General features: G+C 38.3%; 1 protein-coding gene across 5 annotated transcripts in view; it reads right to left on the bottom strand.

The window, feature by feature from the left end:
- Positions 1-391: 391 nt before the first annotated feature.
- The window catches only part of kiz (kizuna centrosomal protein), a 39367-nt gene continuing 21230 nt past the window's right edge, over positions 392-18528 (bottom strand). For 3 of the 5 annotated variants that reach the window (XM_079632544.1, XM_079632545.1, XM_079632543.1), the window contains 5 exons: positions 14584-14749; positions 12523-12606; positions 11808-11865; positions 3369-3412; positions 394-2460 (listed from right to left, as the gene is read on the bottom strand). In XM_079632544.1, the coding sequence (XP_079488670.1) occupies positions 2357-2460; positions 3369-3412; positions 11808-11865; positions 12523-12606; positions 14584-14749 (456 nt within the window). In that variant the 3' untranslated portion in view covers positions 394-2356. Of the gene's footprint in view, positions 2461-3368; positions 3413-11807; positions 11866-12522; positions 12607-13999; positions 14063-14583; positions 14750-18528 lie in introns of all 5 variants that reach the window. The other 2 variants (XM_079632542.1, XM_079632541.1) reach the window with 1 other exon arrangement.

Raw genomic sequence — 18528 nt, 5'->3', positions numbered from 1 at the left:
GAAACAAAAACAGACATGTCTGGCCTTTGCTGCATAATATATTGTTTATCAGCAGAATACAAGTTTAGCTTGGGTGATGCTAGCAATTTAGCCACTTAAAAAGGCTCCAGTTAAACACGCTCTGGCAGTTTACAGTTTTAAATTAGCGGAACTGCATGATAACTGAGACCTTGACCAAAAATCATGTTAACATTTATAGCTAAAATAATGTGATAAAAGAAAGAGTTCATATATATATATATATATATACACAAAACAAAATGTTTTTTTTTTTTTTTATAATTTCCAACTAATTATAAGAATAAGATTAGGTTACACTTTATTTTAAGGTGTTCTTATATAATGTAATTATACATTTAAGTACTGAGAAATGTGAATTAACATGTACTTAGTTGCATGTAATTATTCATAATTTACGGCTATTACTACAGTAAGTTCATGTAACAAGAACACTAAAATAAAGTGTTAACAATTATTATTGCAATTAATAATAATAAAACCATTAAAATGAATAATAATAAAAGATAATATATATTTCATCATTCTACCAAAGAAGGCAGTTTTGTGGGGTACGAATGGCATTGTCACACACATTCATAACACTGACAATAGCTAGATAATAACACAGGCTTTCTTAATAAAATAGACTTAAACATGTAGACATGACTCTTTTTATTCGTTAAATGAATGGATTTTCCAAACTGAGCCTTGAAATAGGGCACGATACGCCATTGGATTCAGACAGATCATTTAAACTGGGAAAGTCTCTGAATCTGGATGCTTTAATGACCTTCCCTGCTGGGAGACCTTCATGCATGTATATAAAGTGGCTTAGTACACACATTTGTGCAAAAGTAATCTGGGCATGGTCTATTTTGAAACAAAACACTCTCTCCGTTTTGATGTGACATCGTTTGCAAGTCACACTCTGTGTTTATTTTTTCCATTACCCAGTCCATGGGCTGTACAGTTCCTTTAAAAAGTGTTTATCACGTTGTTACGGGCCAGCACAATGTAACTCTCTCGCACGGCTTCCTCCATCACACAAGTATCTGTTGACATGATCCTTAACACAGATATTATGTGAGGGGAGCTTTTTAGCAATCCCCAAATTATGCAGGCGCGTTCTGACGCGTGCGGGTCAAGGCTGGCGGGAGCCATTACGGCTAATGAGAGTGGAGTCCTACTCTAGCAGGTTCGGCCTCATAAAGTTACTTAAAAGCTAACTAATGGAATCATACTGATGGATAGAATGCTGCAGGTTTTGTATCATTACAGGATAACACGCCTGTGTGCATGTTAAATATACCAGCACAATGATGAAACCTAATGAACCTGCGAGTCACAGACAAAATTGACAATCCCGTCGCTGGCGATGTAGATTACTGATGGCTGGGGAAACAGATCTGGAAATCCATGCACTGCAATTTCAGTTTGTAATGTTATTTTCAGGTCCATTAGAAAAAGGGTTACAGTCGTTCTCACTGATTGGCTGTTTTGGGGAAAATAACCGTTATTACTGTAATGATATTGCTGTGTTTGATCGGTGCTCTTTTCAATGCCTAATCATAATTATCCATAATTTTAACTATCATTGTGAGTCTAAAAATAAGCATTAGAGGGAAAAACTTGTAACAATGAATCGAAGCAAAGCACGTCACATATTTTGTACGGCAACGTCTATGTCTGTGATGCAACATGCTTGAAAAGCAACCAGAGAAAAAAAGTGTGAAAATGAGTAATAGCACGTTTTAAAAACAGTCGAATTCTGAAGTGGGCGCATATCGTCGGCGTAAAAGAGTCGGGGAGACGCTGTCGCGTTCAGCTGACGAAAACGCCTTTCTACCAGCACAAATACAGAGAGCGTTTGTTTCTATATTGAGATGAGCACAACGCATTTTGTCCTCCTAAATGGGCCACGGGTACTTGAGCGAGTTCAAAGGTGTTGTAGCAGCATGCAGAGTGGCCATTGTGCACTGGCTTTTCATAGGAGTTGACTCAGAGCATTCCACTCCAACTCAACGGCAGATACCTGCAGCATCTAAAATGCGTAATATTCAACACAGTGCAAAGGAATCACTTTAAAAACCAAGTTTAATCTATTTCAACCAGGTCCAAGTGTTGTTCAGCTAAAGAGACTCAAGCAGGGTTAACACCAACATGTTTTGAAAACCCTTCACAGTCTTTGGCCACAATAAAGTGGATGGCTCTTTTTTGTTTTCACGGAATGTCGCACACATTCCTCGGTGAAGATTTCTGTTTGTTTTGCGACCGCATAAAGGCATCTCTTTCAAACATATTAACTGCTCATTGGGGGAAAAAATGTGACGGTGTGAACTCCGAAAAAAAAGAAACATCAATCATAAAAATCATCAAAGTCATGGCTGCTGGTGTTGCGGGACTGAGGACGCAAGGCCATTTCGATCTCAGAATTGCTGTCGTCTGATTCTCCCCAAAACGCTGCAATCAAAAATATGTACGCACACCATTAACATTCTGCTGCAGTAAGGGGGAAGTAATGAATTTGCGCAGGAGCGTGATCCGCAACAAAGTAAATAATTCCAGAGACACGGGTACAAAAAAACAACAAAACAAATAAAAACTAAACGCACATGGTAACCTGACATACTGGCCACATTTTGGAATAATTACGATTTTTTTATGTCTTTGAAATTTGTCTCTTATGCAGCCAGTAATAACATTAATATTGTGAAATAATATTATATTATGTTTTTTTTAATAACTAAATACTAAATAGTGTAATGTATTCTCCTGTGATCAACGCTGAATTTTCAGCATCATTACTCCAGTCTTAAGTGTCACATGATCCTTCAGAAATCATTCTAATATGATGATTTGCTGCTCAAGAAACATTTCTGATTATTATCAATGTTTGGCTGCTAAATAATTTTTTTTTTTTGTGGAAACCATGATACACTAGCATTTTGGGGTAAGGAAGATTTAAAAAAAAATTATAACTGAAAAATTAGAATGATTTCTGAAGGATTATGTGACTGAAGACTGGAGTAATGATGCTAAAAATTCAGATTTGATCACACGAATAAAATGATATATTAAAACAGAAAACAGTTCTTTAAAAATGTACACAACATTGCAGTTTTTACTGTAGTTTTGATCAAATAAATGCAGCCTTGGTAAAGTATGAGAGACTTCTTTAAAAAACATTTTATTTTTTTAATGATTATTTTTAACTTTTGTCTGGTAGTGTATTCACAAAATATAAGTAGTGCAGTAAATCTAAGTAGTAAATAAGTTTTTTTTTTTTTTTGATTGTGGAACATAAGCATACATATAAAGGATCAATATAGTTTTTTAACACATTTTAGTCATTTGTACAGTGGTCTTACCCTTTGACTGGACAGCAGAGAAAGCTTTACTTTTTGCACTCTTCCTGTGAGAAATGAAAAACGAGAGATTGTGAGACTACACATTTTCTTACTTGTTTGTAATTATGAACAACAACATTTTATCCAGCAAAATGAAAACACACAATGATAATTCAAATCTCTGTAAAAACCATATAATTCAGTCAGTTGCTCAACATCAGTTCAGCCACAACAGACAACAACATTCTCCCGGAAGCCTTCACTTCGTCTTTTCTTTGCCAGGTACTAACCGAACCCTGAAGAACATCATTTCCTCTCTAAGCCTGTCCTCAGATGGGGTGATCGGCCAAATAAACTTCCTTGACTTCTTTTCTAATGGCACTGAAGGACCCGGTCAAGGCTCTCTATTCACAAGTGGACTGAGCGCTGGGTTGCCGGGTTCCCATAGCATCACTGATATCTCTATGTAAATGCATGACCCCTGACAAGCCTTTGATCTGCAGTGTTGCATATGCAAAAGCTCGCGCTACTTTTCATACAGCCTTGCTTATTCATTTACATCAGCACAGGGCTATTCAGACCTCAACAATGACGTCTTCATCTTCACCCTCATCCTCGCCCTCCGTGTCTTCATATATCCATATCATTGATTTTGTTTTCACGTTGATTCAGGGAGCAAGAGTAAGAATATTTAGTTTTCCTTTGATGGATTTGGATGAAAGGATAAAACAGCGGTTGTATGTGTATTCACATGTGGCCCGCCGACCCGACAGCAAATTCAGTCACGTACGCTCAACCTTGACACTGACCAAAGGAGCTGTAAAGACATAGTTGAACTCAGAACACAACAGCAAACTTATGAATGGTAGAGCATCAAAGTTATAGTTGACAGATACAAAAAGTACCACATAGATGTATTCAGTCCCAAGGTCAAGGGACATGACTGGCATAAACCCATGAAAAACTTTTCTGAAACAGATACTGACGGCTGGATTCTTTTTCAAACTGACTATTTAGGCAGCAATTTTGCACAGCACAAGATAAATCATTATCTTGTTCAAAATGGCCATTTACGATGGACTGAGCACAATCTGTATTAAATATTATCGACATATACATGGTATTTGTGTTGCATAGACAGAGCATATTGAAAGCACATTCAAAACACACACACATGATGAGCATCAGACATGTTTTAGCGTAGCGCATTACTTGTTATAGCATATTTTAATATTTATTGCATGGGAATGCTCAGTTACGACTTTCCATGGGCATTTTTTTATGCTGACTGACAATATCATTTTGGTAGATTACATTTTTGCATTATAAAATCAACATTACATGTCCGTTTATTTATTTGGCAAGCAGCTGCATAATAAATCGACTGACTGTTCATTATTCCATACATACATCACCATTAGGTAAGATTTAAAGCTGCATTTAAACAAAATTAAAGTAAAAACAGTATAATATAGTAAAATATTATTACCATTTGAATAACTATTTTCTATATGAATGAATGTAAAAAAAAAAAATGTCACATGATCCTTCAGAAATCATTCTAATATGCCGATTTGATTTTTTTAAAGTTTTGTCATGTCCTGGTGTATAAACTGAAACTAGAAAAATTGCTTTAGAAAGTTCGACATAAAATACATTATTCCAATAATTATACTTAAAAAATGCTTTTTAGAATTTATGTAAATTTAAATACTAAACTGTCTGCAAAAATGAATAAACTAACAAACAAACATATTGTGTCCAATTTTCCATCTCCCTTTCTCTGTTCAAATTGAAAATATGGGAGGCCATTCTCTTTTATGAACATTGAACGCTAAACCAACATTTGAGGGCTTCCCCCCCCCCTCCTTTAGTCATGATGAGCTCAATAATAAATACATGTTTTGGTGGGTAAATAGGGCTATTCTTTTATATAACTTGCTTGCCATGGGAATGCTCGATCCGCTGGGCCACTTCAGACAGTGACGAGTCTGATTTCAAGACACTATTATCACAGAGAGCTGTGAATGCACTGACCCTCCAATCTAATATTCCATTTCCATAAACATTTATGCCAGTTCATCTTGCACTGAGGTTCACTTAATTGAGGCAACGAATCTGAATATGTAAGACAGGGCTGGCCACTGTTTGGCTGCGTCTCACACACAGAGGTGAATGTAATGTGTAAAATGATGCAAATTACTGCTTTGACGGCAACCTCTCTCTATTTCCCTCCGCACCAGCGTTTACTTTTTCCGCTCTCCCTCTGTTCCGCGTTGTTTTGAGTATTTGGATGTATTTGTGATATTTGATGAAAAGTGCCCCTGTGCGTTTTTAGGCAAGCATTTGATACATTAATATATGGGGTGTGTGGGTTGTTGTTATGATATCTGAGCTATGAATAAAAGACGTCTCTCGGCATCCTATGCAGCAATATGCTTCATGTAAATAGACTGCAGTTAGTCAGCATTTGTTGTCTGGGCAAAGTTATTTTCATAATACCCGTGATCACGTACGATTACTGCTCTGCTATTAGTTTTGATGAAAGTGTATCATTGTAATATCATTCCTTTTGAAATATTCGGTTTATAAAGGGGAGAAATATGTGTTTCGTCAAATATTACTCACTTATATTTATTAAGGGGTTAGTTCACCCAAAAAAGAAAACGAAAATTACTCGCCCTCATGTTGTTTCAAACCTGAAAGGCTTTCGTTCATCTTCAGAACACAAATGAAGATATTTTTGATGAATTCTGAGAGCTTTCTGACCCCTCCATCGACAGCTACACAACTACCACTTTTACGTTTCAAAAAGTTCATAAATAGATCGTAAAACTAATCCATATGAATTGAGCGGTTAGTCAAAATCTTCTGAAGAGACTCGATCGCTTTATATGATGAACAGATTGAATTTAGTCTTTTATTCACATATAAACATTCATCAACTCACACATCGTTGTGGTAAACGGGAGCTCAAGCATGTTCACTTGATGTGCGAGAACCAATGAGGTTCATTCTCGTGTTACGCAGCACATTTGAGTTTCAGCAAGAACCAATGAGGTTCATTCTCGTGTTACACAGCACGTTTGAGTTTCAGCAAGAACCAATGAGGTTCATTCTCGTGTTACGCAGAACGTTTGATCTTCAGCAAGAACCAATGAGGTTCATTCTCGTGTTACGCATGACGTTTGATCTTCAGCAAGAACCAATGAGGTTCATTCTCGTGTTACGCAGAACGTTTGATCTTCAGCAAGAACCAATGAGATTCATTCTCGTGTTACGCATCACATTTGATCTTCAGCAAGAACCAATGAGGTTCATTCTCGTGTTACGCAGAACGTTTGATCTTCAGCAAGAACCAATGAGGTTCATTCTCGTGTTACGCAGAACGTTTGAGTTTCAGCAAGAACCAATGAGGTTCATTCTCGTGTTACGCATGACGTTTGATCTTCAGCAAGAACCAATGAGGTTCATTCTCGTGTTACGCAGCACGTTTGAACTTCCACAAGAACCAATGAGGTTCATTCTCGTGTTACGCATCACGTTTGATCTTCAGCAAGAACCAATGAGGTTCATTCTCGTGTTACGCAGAACGTTTGAGTTTCAGCAAGAACCAATGAGGTTCATTCTCGTGTTACGCAGAACGTTTGAGTTTCAACAAGAACCAATGAGGTTCATTCTCGTGTTACGCAGAACGTTTGAACTTCAGCAAGAACCAATGAGGTTCATTGTCGTGTTACACAGCACGTTTGAGTTTCAGCAAGAACCCAATGAGGTTCATTCTCGTGTTACGCATCACGTTTGATCTTCAGCAAGAACCAATGAGGTTCATTCTCGTGTTACGCAGAACGTTTGATCTTCAGCAAGAACCAATGAGGTTCATTCTCGTGTTACGCATGACGTTTGATCTTCAGCAAGAACCAATGAGGTTCATTCTCGTGTTACGCATCACATTTGAGCTTCAGCATGAACCAATGAGGTTCATTCTCGTGTTACGCAGCACGTTTGAACTTCCACAAGAACCAATGAGGTTCATTCTCGTGTTACGCAGCACGTTTGAACTTCAGCAAGAACCAATGAGGTTCATTGTCGTGTTACACAGCACGTTTGAGTTTCAGCAAGAACCCAATGAGGTTCATTCTCGTGTTATGCAGCACATTTGATCTTCCACAAGAACCAATGAGGTTCATTCTCGTGTTACGCAGAACGTTTGATCTTCCACAAGGACCAATGAGGTTCATTCTTGTGTTACGCAGAACGTTTGATCTTCCACAAGGACCAATGAGGTTCATTCTTGTGTTACGCAGAACGTTTGATCTTCCACAAGGACCAATGAGGTTCATTCTTGTGTTACGCAGAACGTTTGATCTTCCACAAGGACCAATGAGGTTCATTCTCGTGTTACGCAGCACGTTTGAGCTTCCACAAGAACCAATGAGGTTCATTCTCGTGTTACGCAGCACGTTTTATCTTCCACAAGAACCAATGAGGTTCATTCTCGTGTTACGCAGCACGTTTAAGCTTCCACAAGAACCAATGAGGTTCATTCTCGTGTTACGCAGCGCATTTGAGCTTCAGCAAGAACCAATGAGGTTCATTCTCGTGTTACGCAGCACGTTTGATCTTCCACAAGAACCAATGAGGTTCATTCTCGTGTTACGCAGCACGTTTGAGCTTCCACAAGAACCAATGAGGTTCATTCTCGTGTTACGCAGCACGTTTGATCTTCCACAAGAACCAATGAGGTTCATTCTCGTGTTACGCAGCACGTTTGAGCTTCCACAAGAACAATGAGGTTCATTCTCGTGTTACGCAGAACGTTTGAGCTTCCACAAGAACCAATGAGGTTCATTCTCATGTTACGCAGAACGTTTGAGCTTCCTGCAAGAACCAATGAGGTTTGTTCTCGAGCGTCAAGCAGGTTCGGTTGAGCGTCTGTTTAGGTTCGTTGATCAATGTTTAAATGTGAATAAAAGCCTAAATTAAATCTGTTCATCATATACAACAATTGAGTCTCTTAAGAATATTTGGACTAAACCACTCAAAAAATATGCATGTCACGTCAAATTTGACAGATATTTAATAAAGGTTGAAAATGAATTGTGATTTTTTTTTAGTTGTACATAATACTGATTATTGAAGTACATTTTACAAGAAAATACTCTCAGCCTTTCCACTTAAAAATGTCATGTTTAAGACTTAATTAAAGTGTTTCCGGCTCCAAGTTTTATTCAAAATTAGTTATAGCTGAAGGGGATGAATACATACTGATGGCTGGTTTTGCCTGTAATTTACTGATGTTGCTTTACTTTTTTATTAATTTACATTTTATTATTTACTTAAATTTACATATAAATTTCACACACACACACACACACACACACACACACACACACACACACACACACACACACACACACACACACACACACACACATAAATAAATACATAAATAAATAAATGTATAAATAAATACATAAATATATATATATAAATGTGTGTGTAGATATTTTATATGTACGCTATGTAAAGCACAATGTCTGTACACAGTTGACTGTGAGTGTGTATGTTGTTTAAATAAAAACAGTAAAACAAATTTGATTCAATTTGTTACTTGCTGATTCTTTGTAATTACTTGTCAAATTTACTAGCAATTTCTGAGGGAAAATTGTTTCTACACCAATGTGTATGAGTAAAGGATCAATACCCATCATAAGAATGTAGCATACAAAAACATAAACATCTATACGCCTCCACAGCTATGCTAATAGAACATGCTCTTTGGATCAGTGTTTGAGCAAGGTAGCAGTAGCACCTCCTACACCCGTCCCAGCTGTGACCCACAGCAGCACTGATTTACCATTGATTGGACTCCTGTAAGAGCCAAGAGCTCTGGAGTGAGGTAATGATCATTCAGAGCAGCATAGAGAGCGCCCTCTACGTGCCACCAGCTGCCACTGTTGGGTACCACACAGCTGGCCTAAATATGAGTGCCCTCTGCTGGCGAACAGCCAGAACTGCAGGAGGATAGGCAGGGGACTTTTCTTTTTAAATGGCTCTGTACACACAGACATCACCTCAAGAGAACTGGGTCACTGCATTTTTTTTCTCTCCTGTATTATTTAAGTTTACAAATTGAAGACCTCATCTTGGTAAAGAAAAAAAAATGGGCTCAGTGAAATAAATGTTAATATGTGTACAGAGAATATTCTTTTTTGTTAGACAAAGCAGGCGGATGATGAGAGGCACAAAGAAAGAGAGTGACCCCCACTGGCTACTGCTGTTTAGTGCTACCCCGTCCCACCCACCACCACCCTACACATTCATTCACTCTAGACAACAGAAGACACCCGTAACAGGGATATTTTAGTCAACCAAAACAAGAATCAAGGCAACATTTCTCATTTTCATTTAGTTCAACTTGCTGTACTAAAATAACTGAACCTGAAATAAAACGAATAAAAATTTATAGACATTTAAAAACAAAAAATATGTTAAAACAGCAAATTTGTTAAACCGGGAAAACTCAAAGTCTATATACAAACGGCTTCCTTTGCATATTAACCTCCCGCTGCTGTTACACAAGCACAATTGTTTTAAATTGAAGAAATGTTGGCGAAGATGTTACGCTAAACCGTCACTACTCCTAACCTGTTATTTTTCCTAAAGCAACAGAGCGGGACACTAAGATCCAGCGAGCGGGCGAGACCTGCGCTACATGCCTGCAGTAGCCGAGGACACAATAGCCGCTGAAGAGGAGGAAGCTGTGGCATGCAGCCTTAAACAAAGCGCAGGAACAAGAGGTCTTTACATGGAGTGCAGCTGCTTATTGCAGCTCTCCCCTTCCCAATCACTGCAGCACACAGGCGTAACAAATACCGTCCGCACAGCCTCTGAATTATAACACAATAAAACGCTGTGTTCCATAAAAGTATTTAGCAGTAAAAATGGCACGTTGACGAGAGGAGAGCGCAGGAAAGGGAATTAAAAAAAAAAAACGGGGGTGGATATGAAAGACCCCAATTCTCTTCAGTGCTATAATAGTGAAATGAACACACATAAATGTGTTAAGAGTATCTCTTTGCATCTTGTATGGACTGCATGTATTTAATCTGGAAAGCTTATTATGGGCGAGTCATTGCTATGCAAAGCAGCGCCTGACGCTTTTCTCTGGTCTTTTCAGCCCAGCGCAGTGTTTGGCCAATAGGCCTGGCCCCCCGCCTCTCATTGGGCATTCATAACATGCAACATTTGCACAATGTATCTCTCAAAGACTGCTAAATAGGGGGCCTTAATACTCATGTAAACAACTGCAAACCAATTACTTAATGAATCAGCCCCACACATAATGAGGAGGCGCACAAAGGCCCATAAATGCATTTTTTTGCACCAAAGCGCCTGCTTTAAACTCCGATTCTTCAGCTACGGTCCCGGCTTAAGCGCAAAATCATAATTATGACTAAGAAAGAGAGGCACTTGATTTATTTTATTTTGCTTTATTACTATTTTTTTGTGAGTTTTGGACCGAAGCAGACGGCCTTTTAATGTGCCCATCGGCTCAGTGACAGAATGACAACAGTAAGTGACGGAGAAGAGAGAGCGAGAGAGGGGGAACAGCACATGTAGTGTTCTACTGGTGCTCGAGTGCAGGGTACTTGTAGAGGCAATAAAGCGCAAGAAGTGACTGGCAAGAGGAATTCTTCAGCACGCCACCAAATGGTTTACCTGAAAGCAAAGCGAATGCTGCAATGCTAACCATCATCTTTAACCATCATAACCCCATAGAGGGTCTTCTCTCAGGAGCTCTGTGTGACTACCAGGTTCTGGGATGTTCCAAAAGCATCTCGCACTAGAGACGGCTTATGTTTATTAATGAGGCCATTCATTGGGCAGACTGTGGCATCCATCAGAGAGCTCTGTCAGAGTGCAATCATTATACCCTTTCCTCTGCAAATAGTGTAAACTAGCTGAGAGAGCGCGGGGGGAGGCGGGCAAAGAGTGGGCATAAAGACTGGGCAGGAAAAAAAGACGGAGAGAGACTTTCGACCCTTGTGTCAGCGTGATGCTCTGAAAAGCATGTGAAATCAGAGACGATTACTCTTCACAAGGTTTACCCATCCATTACCTGCCCTAATGGATTCATGGAGGAGAGGCACTGCTGGGAGGGCTTGCGTGTCTTAGCTGATTGTGTGAACTTGTGTTGATGCGAAAACCTAAACAATGTACCCTCAAGATCCTTTTTCATCATTCAAAGTCCTGATTTACTGAAGCAATCAAATAATGCCGATGATGAGAGAGGAAGCCCTGAGTGAAAATACAGCTTGACTGATGCCTCCCACGTGAACTTGTGTTAATGAAGCTAAGAGTGTTTCAAGGACAAACACACATTGCTTTTTTTATTAAAAGAGGACAAATGGAAATAAGATTTTGTTATATAAATATAAATTTGTGAGTACTTACTGGCTATTTTGTGTTACAGGGTCCCGGAGGGCCTCAGACCTCTTTAATTCGTTGATGTCTTTGCATAACAAATGAATCATTTAAATAAAAAGAGAAGGAAAAGGGTGCATTATTATTACACATTTATACTCTTGTTAATTTGTATGATCGGTGTAATCATAATGTATATAGAAATATTGTATACTGTTAAAACACAGAAAATATTGACAGTGAATAACTCTCCAAAATATTTTAAAATGTAACTGGGTTAAATGGCCATCGCACAAAACAATGGCCTAATTTTTACAATTAAAATGTCATTTAAAATTAGGGGTAATAGTTGCTGCTGTTTAAAATAAAAATAAAAAATGTTTTATGGTTGTCCCAAAATATCTATGGAATTTACGACCCTGGTACTTTGGGCATGAGGTGACAATGAACTTGAAACATTGGGCACAAATGGCACAGTTTCCTGCGATTGGGCCATCTTAAAAAAACATTATTTACAAACACAATCTGTACACACAACTTCCTAACTCTCCACTCAATTGAAATAATTGTAATAGTTACATTAAATTCAAGAATAGTGATGTTAAGAAGAATTTAAATAAGGTTCAACCAAATAAATTCTATTTTATATAAAACATTGAAATGTTTCCATGCTAATAAACAAAGCCTCTTCAGAAAAAGACTTGCTCAAACTTTAGAATATTGATTTGCTATTATTCCCCGTTACCTGACGGCTCCGAATCCTCCTCCGAGTCACTCCAGTGCCTCTCTTGTGCCACAGACTGTTTAAGCAGCTGATATGCTTTGGTCTCTATAGAAAAAAGAGACAGAAAAAACAAAAAACTAAATGCGAGAGCAGCTAGTCAAATATTTGCTAAAGACCTCAACTTCCAACTTTCCAGAGCCCTGATGTTTGATGAACCAACATCAGCTCTTTAAGGCCTCTGATGAGCAAAGAGAGGAGGTGAAAAACAGAGTGAGTGAGCACTAAACTATTGATCTAATCCAGACGACGCACACATACAGGCTGCCGTCTACAAAAAAAAAAAGAAAAGAAAAAAAGAACCCGTCGGCTTTTGTGTTGCCGCACCATCTTGTAGGATTCCATTTAAAACACTGTCTTTCATGTTGAATAAACTTTCAAAATTGAGATCTTTAACCAGCGAGCATTCAAGCTTAAAATACTTTTTGAAAACGAGCGGAGAGAAAGAAACGTGCCCTGTAAAACAAAAAATATGTCAGTTTTAAATGTTGAAAGCAAACAGACAAACAAATTGCAAAGTGGTTATGCCCCCAAAGACAAAATACATTCCGGCATCTCGTTATCCAGATATTTGTAGTATGGCTGCAACAAACATGTTGTTTGTTGCTCGTTTCTCCCGGTGTAATGACTGCAAAATATAGGCTTCAGTGCCATGTAAAAAAAAAAAAAAAAAAAAAAATCCTTTTTGTTCGCCATATACATAAAACACTACTGTGCGAAACGCCGCTTTACCGACAAGGACGGCGGAAGGCCAACGTTCGGACGACGTTTCCACGGATGATTGCAAAGTGATGTAATACGAAAGGCAACACAACTCAATGCAGTCTTCATTAGCCGCCTGTAAACAGCTCATAAGCAGCCAGGGACAGCAGAGGCGGTTTTCGACTACCATAATGCCTTTGATTAGTTGCAGTGAGAAGCTGGACTTCTCTCTCCGTGGCGCTCTCGGGCTAGCCCTGCGCATGAAAGGCACAGTTTGAAATCAGATAGCCAAGTGGAATAATGGATAGTTTTACATTTCTGAGCTGGCGCTGGGACTTGCTACCCGAGGCTTTTCAAAGGATGCCTTGACATCCAGTCTTTTCAAGTCCGCCTCTGGCTGGCATTGTTTAGCAGATAATGAGAACCAATGACAGATCTTGTGCGGCACCCCCAACCCGGCCAGCGGACAATTAAACCTCCGCATTATGCGCTCTGAGAATCTCAGTTTCACCCATACCTAGGGCAGAAGAAAAGAGACGGGTTTGTTTTCTCTGCCGATAATTAGAGGAACTGTTCCACTCTTCAGGTGGGACTTTGACCTCTGATTCACCTTGATCATCTTTTCAGTAGCCATCCAGTTGGGAAAAAAAGGGACCCCCATTATCTACTGCGTGAGGAGAAAGACAAAACAGACACAGAAGAACTCCCGAACGGGCGCTTCTTCGATCTGCCTTTTTACCTCTAATAGGAATACTTTCCACTGGGCTTTGGTCGGCACTGTCCTCTTCAGCACTTTGAATTCCTGAAACAAAGAAAAGAGAAGGAAAGCGCAGCTCAGAGAGATGGTGGAAGAGTGAGACAGAGGAGAAAAGAAAAGAAAGATCTGGGAAGGGGGGGGGGGGGGGCTGAGCTTTTCGAATCTGAACAGCAGGACTGATTGAGACAGGTTTAAAGAGAGAATGAAGGCTGGCTGGCTTTGTCAGAAATGAGATTTGGGCAAAAGTGTATTCTCATGAGGGTCAGAGCTCTGGCATCCTGCGAGTACTCGAGGTCCTTCATCAGAACGGAGCCACCGAGCTGATGTTTCTCTGCTCTGCCACTGAAAACGAGCCATTAATGCGCTTTGCCTGATTTTAGGGCATCCCTCTCGGTTTCTCTCATTGATCTGTTCTGTCTGGCCGAGCACGGCTCTTAACATCTGTGTGTATTTAAACTGCTCAGTAATACATGGATTACAGGCTATTCATTTGAATCCGAAAAAACAGATATTTGAGATAAGCAGAATTTGCAAATGCCAGCTGAAATGTCAAACAAGCGTATTACCTTGTGCTCCAACGGTTGGAAGATTTTTTCCGGAAGGCCTGGCGGGCTTTATTCCCACACTGTCATGCAGAAGGGAGGGCAGGCTGGAAGAAGATGAGAGTTCACTTTCTGATGGCTGATGGGTCTCAGATTCGTGGGTCAGAAGCCTCTTTAACAGCTCTCCTGCCTGGATGACACAAAGAGACGACTTATCTTCATTTCAGGGTTTTCACACCTTTTCAATTTTCCATTATTTTCCAGTCATTCATAATTTCTTATTTAAAAATGTTTATTAGTAATTTTTAGCCAATTAAATATTTTACAGCAAAACCTAACTTTAAAAAAAATTACAGTGACCACTTAAAGGAGAACTCCGGCGCAAAATGAACCTTTGGTCTAATTACACATTGTTACCTAGTCAACCGTTATCTGAGATTTGTTTTCATGATTATCGAATGTAAATAGTTTTATCTCTTAAAACAGTTTAGCCTATAACGCTAGTATAACGCTAGTATAACGCTAGTATATGGGGCATTGAGTAATGACAAATAAAAAGCGCTTGTTAATACCACTAACAAGGCTCAAAATAGCCCCACACTAACACGGTAGCATAATGAGGGGCCATCTTTGAAAAACAGTCTCTACCAGTCGATCTACGAACGCCGATCCAAGTGCGCTGAACTGTGTAGAATCTCATATGGTCCAGCGCACTTGGATCGGCGTTCGTAGATCGACTGGTAGAGACTGTGTTTCAAAGATGGCTTCTGCTTGTATACGTGAAGTTGACTGTATGTATAAAATATCTTCTTATTAAACTGTCTGTACACTTACACAGTTCTCAATGCTTCGGTTTGAAGGTAGGGATTATGCTGCCGTGTTAGTGTGGGGCTATTTTGAGCCTTGTTAGTGGTATTAACAAGCGATTTTTATTTGTCATTACTCAATGCCCTATATACTAGCGTTATACTAGCGTTATAGGCTAAACTGTTTTTAGAGATAAAACTATTTACATTCGATAATCATGAAAACAAATCTCAGATAACTGTTGACTAGGTAACAATGTGTAATTAGACCAAAGGTTCATTTTGCGCCGGAGTTCTCCTTTAATAAAAATAGCAATCCATGACTTTTGCAGTCCTGGAAATCACGGTTTTAAAATTCTGTGATATTTTCAGGTTTCCCATAAGACCATGCCATTCATATTCTTATGACTGTGTTTACCCTGTCCAAATTCAACATGACGATGTGAGATTTTATTTTAATTTGCACAACATTCACATGTAGGATTCCGCTCCCAGTGTTTGTTCATTATACATTTTGGCAGTGCTATTGAGCACATTTTACAAATCTCCAGAATTCAAAACTAGTACAAAACAATCTGCAGATTCCACCGGAGCTTGGTGATCACTCACTGCTCTTTTTACACAAAAAATAATACAAGATCAGAGGAATGATACCGCAAGCAATGAACTGCATGATGGAATCCAGTGACTGACTTCAGCCAGGAAAAAGAAAAACTTAAATAAGTATCTTTCTTTAAAGCTCTACTCTCAACTCAAAACTGGCATTCAGCAATATTTTAAAATGCTAATATTACTGATCTGGGTAGATCAGCTAAATATTAAAACTCAAACACTTCAAACTGCAATTAGATTGTCAATGGTCATCCTCAGGCCAGTTCCAAAGATACAAAAATCAGTTTCTCTGCATGAGGCTAAAAGATACAGGCTAGACAAAATAACAAATAACAGAAATACGCATGAAAACACATCAAAGCCAAGCCAAAAAGTCACTATGGGTAAACAAACAAACAAACAAACAATAAAACTGTATCACAAATAGGGGTCAGGTATCAAATATTATCATACCCTTGCAAAAGATGTACACCTTACAGGCCAAATGCCACATAACAGTCTAATAAAACAGGAGAGTATCACCAACCCCTTGAGCACATTTTAACAAAAAAGTAAAGCACTTTATAAAGCTGGAATTTTTGTAATGCCACTACGGAAGACTGCTTTCAAAGCCCATCTACATTTACAGGATGAGGACATTTTACTGGACCAGGCGCATCATATTCTACATCCTTTCCTCGTAATTATTCCATATTCCAGGATAATAATTAAAAACATTAAAAAGGGGTTTTATTGAAAATAACATGATTCACTGAACCTTTAAGAGCAGTTTTGGCACTGCTAAAGTACATTTCCAGTTTAATTTATTAAAGAACAATTATTTTTCTAGAAGAATGGTAACTATAAATGGATATGAATCATTAAATAATAATAGGAATAAATAGGAAATATAAAATAATAATACAAAAAAAATATATAAATATACAATATTTTAAACTCAATCAATCAATCGAGTTTTTTAAGGTTTGTTGCAATGAGTGAACACATTCATGTCTAACACTGACGTACTAACATTAGTGTAATCCTTGTAATCACAGCCCAGTTATCAGTATCAGTATGTTGGCACTTCATGTTGGCAGTTTCATACATCATATAATGAAATGGCAATAGAGTGCAACAGTCAGGTTCCGGAAGTAAAAACTCCATTCATTTTCTCCATGGGGAAATTGATTTTGAATGATAAGTTATAAAGACAGCCCTACTGTGAGCTACTACGAAGCTGTAAATCCATGGTATTTGCTTCTGCTGAAGCCGTCAGCCTGCATTATTTCAGCTTATTTTGAAAATAATCATGTTTAACAGTGGAATTCCTGGGGCCGGATTCACACCTCAAAGCCCGTCTTTTTGCGCCGCCTGCAGATTACCGTAGTTATCATAATAAGCGCTCAGACTTTTTTCGTCGCGACTGGCTTAAAGGGGGTTAATCACTCAGCGCTCTGATTTTAATGTACCGAGTCAAGTTAAAATAGTTTTTTTTTTAAAGAGCCTGTCTGAAAAATACAGTGGTCTTTCCCATTCATTTGCACGTTTTTCTTGCGCTCTTTCAAGAGTGAACTCGTCCTGTATCTGTGTGTGCTGCCTCACTAGTTCTAGCTAGAGTGACTGCATCATTTATCTTAAGAATGTTTCATTAATTCGGCTGCAGGATCAAAAACTACAATACCCATGATGCTGTACAGAAAATTACACAAATCAGAAATATCTCTTTAGCTCCACCCACTCCCATGTAGCACTGTCTGCGAATGACAGAATCGAGACGATCTCTTTACGCTCTAAAAATAGTTAAATGTATTATATGCAAGGAGTAAAGGTACTGTAATTGTAAAGGAGTAGTTTTATATTTCTCCATTTTAAATTCGATGTCATATGCAATGCTTCATGGGATTGTAGTTATTTCCCACACTAAAGCCATTAAGCACAGTCTTGAACATAATGGTGGGCGATATGATCAAAATACTACATCAAGCAATCAAATCATGTATAAAAAAAACACTGTATAGTAAATTAAATATACATTTATTCTTATTAAAGTTACAAAAGTGATTCAGTCAAGACCAATGAGAGATTTTCACTTTTTTGTTGTTTGATTAACATTAATAATGACAGCAGATACATTGGATGCTGTTACTTTATGACAGACTGCACAGATCCAAATCCAATATACTTGTGTGTTTTCTTTCTAAACTGTTTACGTTCACTTAAGACATAAATTACTGACTTTGTTTACTTACAAAGGCATGGTCACTTTGACACATAATTATGTGTATTTAAAAAGTACTCAGTTCAGTTCTCACTAGTGCTGGGTATCGATTCAAATTTCAAGAATCGATTCGATTCCGATTCTCAAGATCTTGAATCGATTATCATTATTCGATTCGATTCGATCCGATCTGATCCAATCTTATATTTTTAAAATCAAAAGTTTTAACTGTTCATGAACAATCAAGTGTTTGTATTAAATAACATTCACAAACATACATTAATGTTGTAAAAATGTATTGTTCACTCAATGTATTGATGTTAGATAAGGCATTAATGTTAATGAATGGTG

Source organism: Phoxinus phoxinus, assembly GCF_949152265.1.
Source record: "Phoxinus phoxinus genome assembly, chromosome: 13".
Lineage (NCBI taxonomy): Eukaryota > Metazoa > Chordata > Actinopteri > Cypriniformes > Leuciscidae > Phoxinus > Phoxinus phoxinus.
The sequence above is the reverse complement of the archived record's forward strand: the minus strand, read 5'-3'. Positions and strand labels throughout refer to the sequence as shown.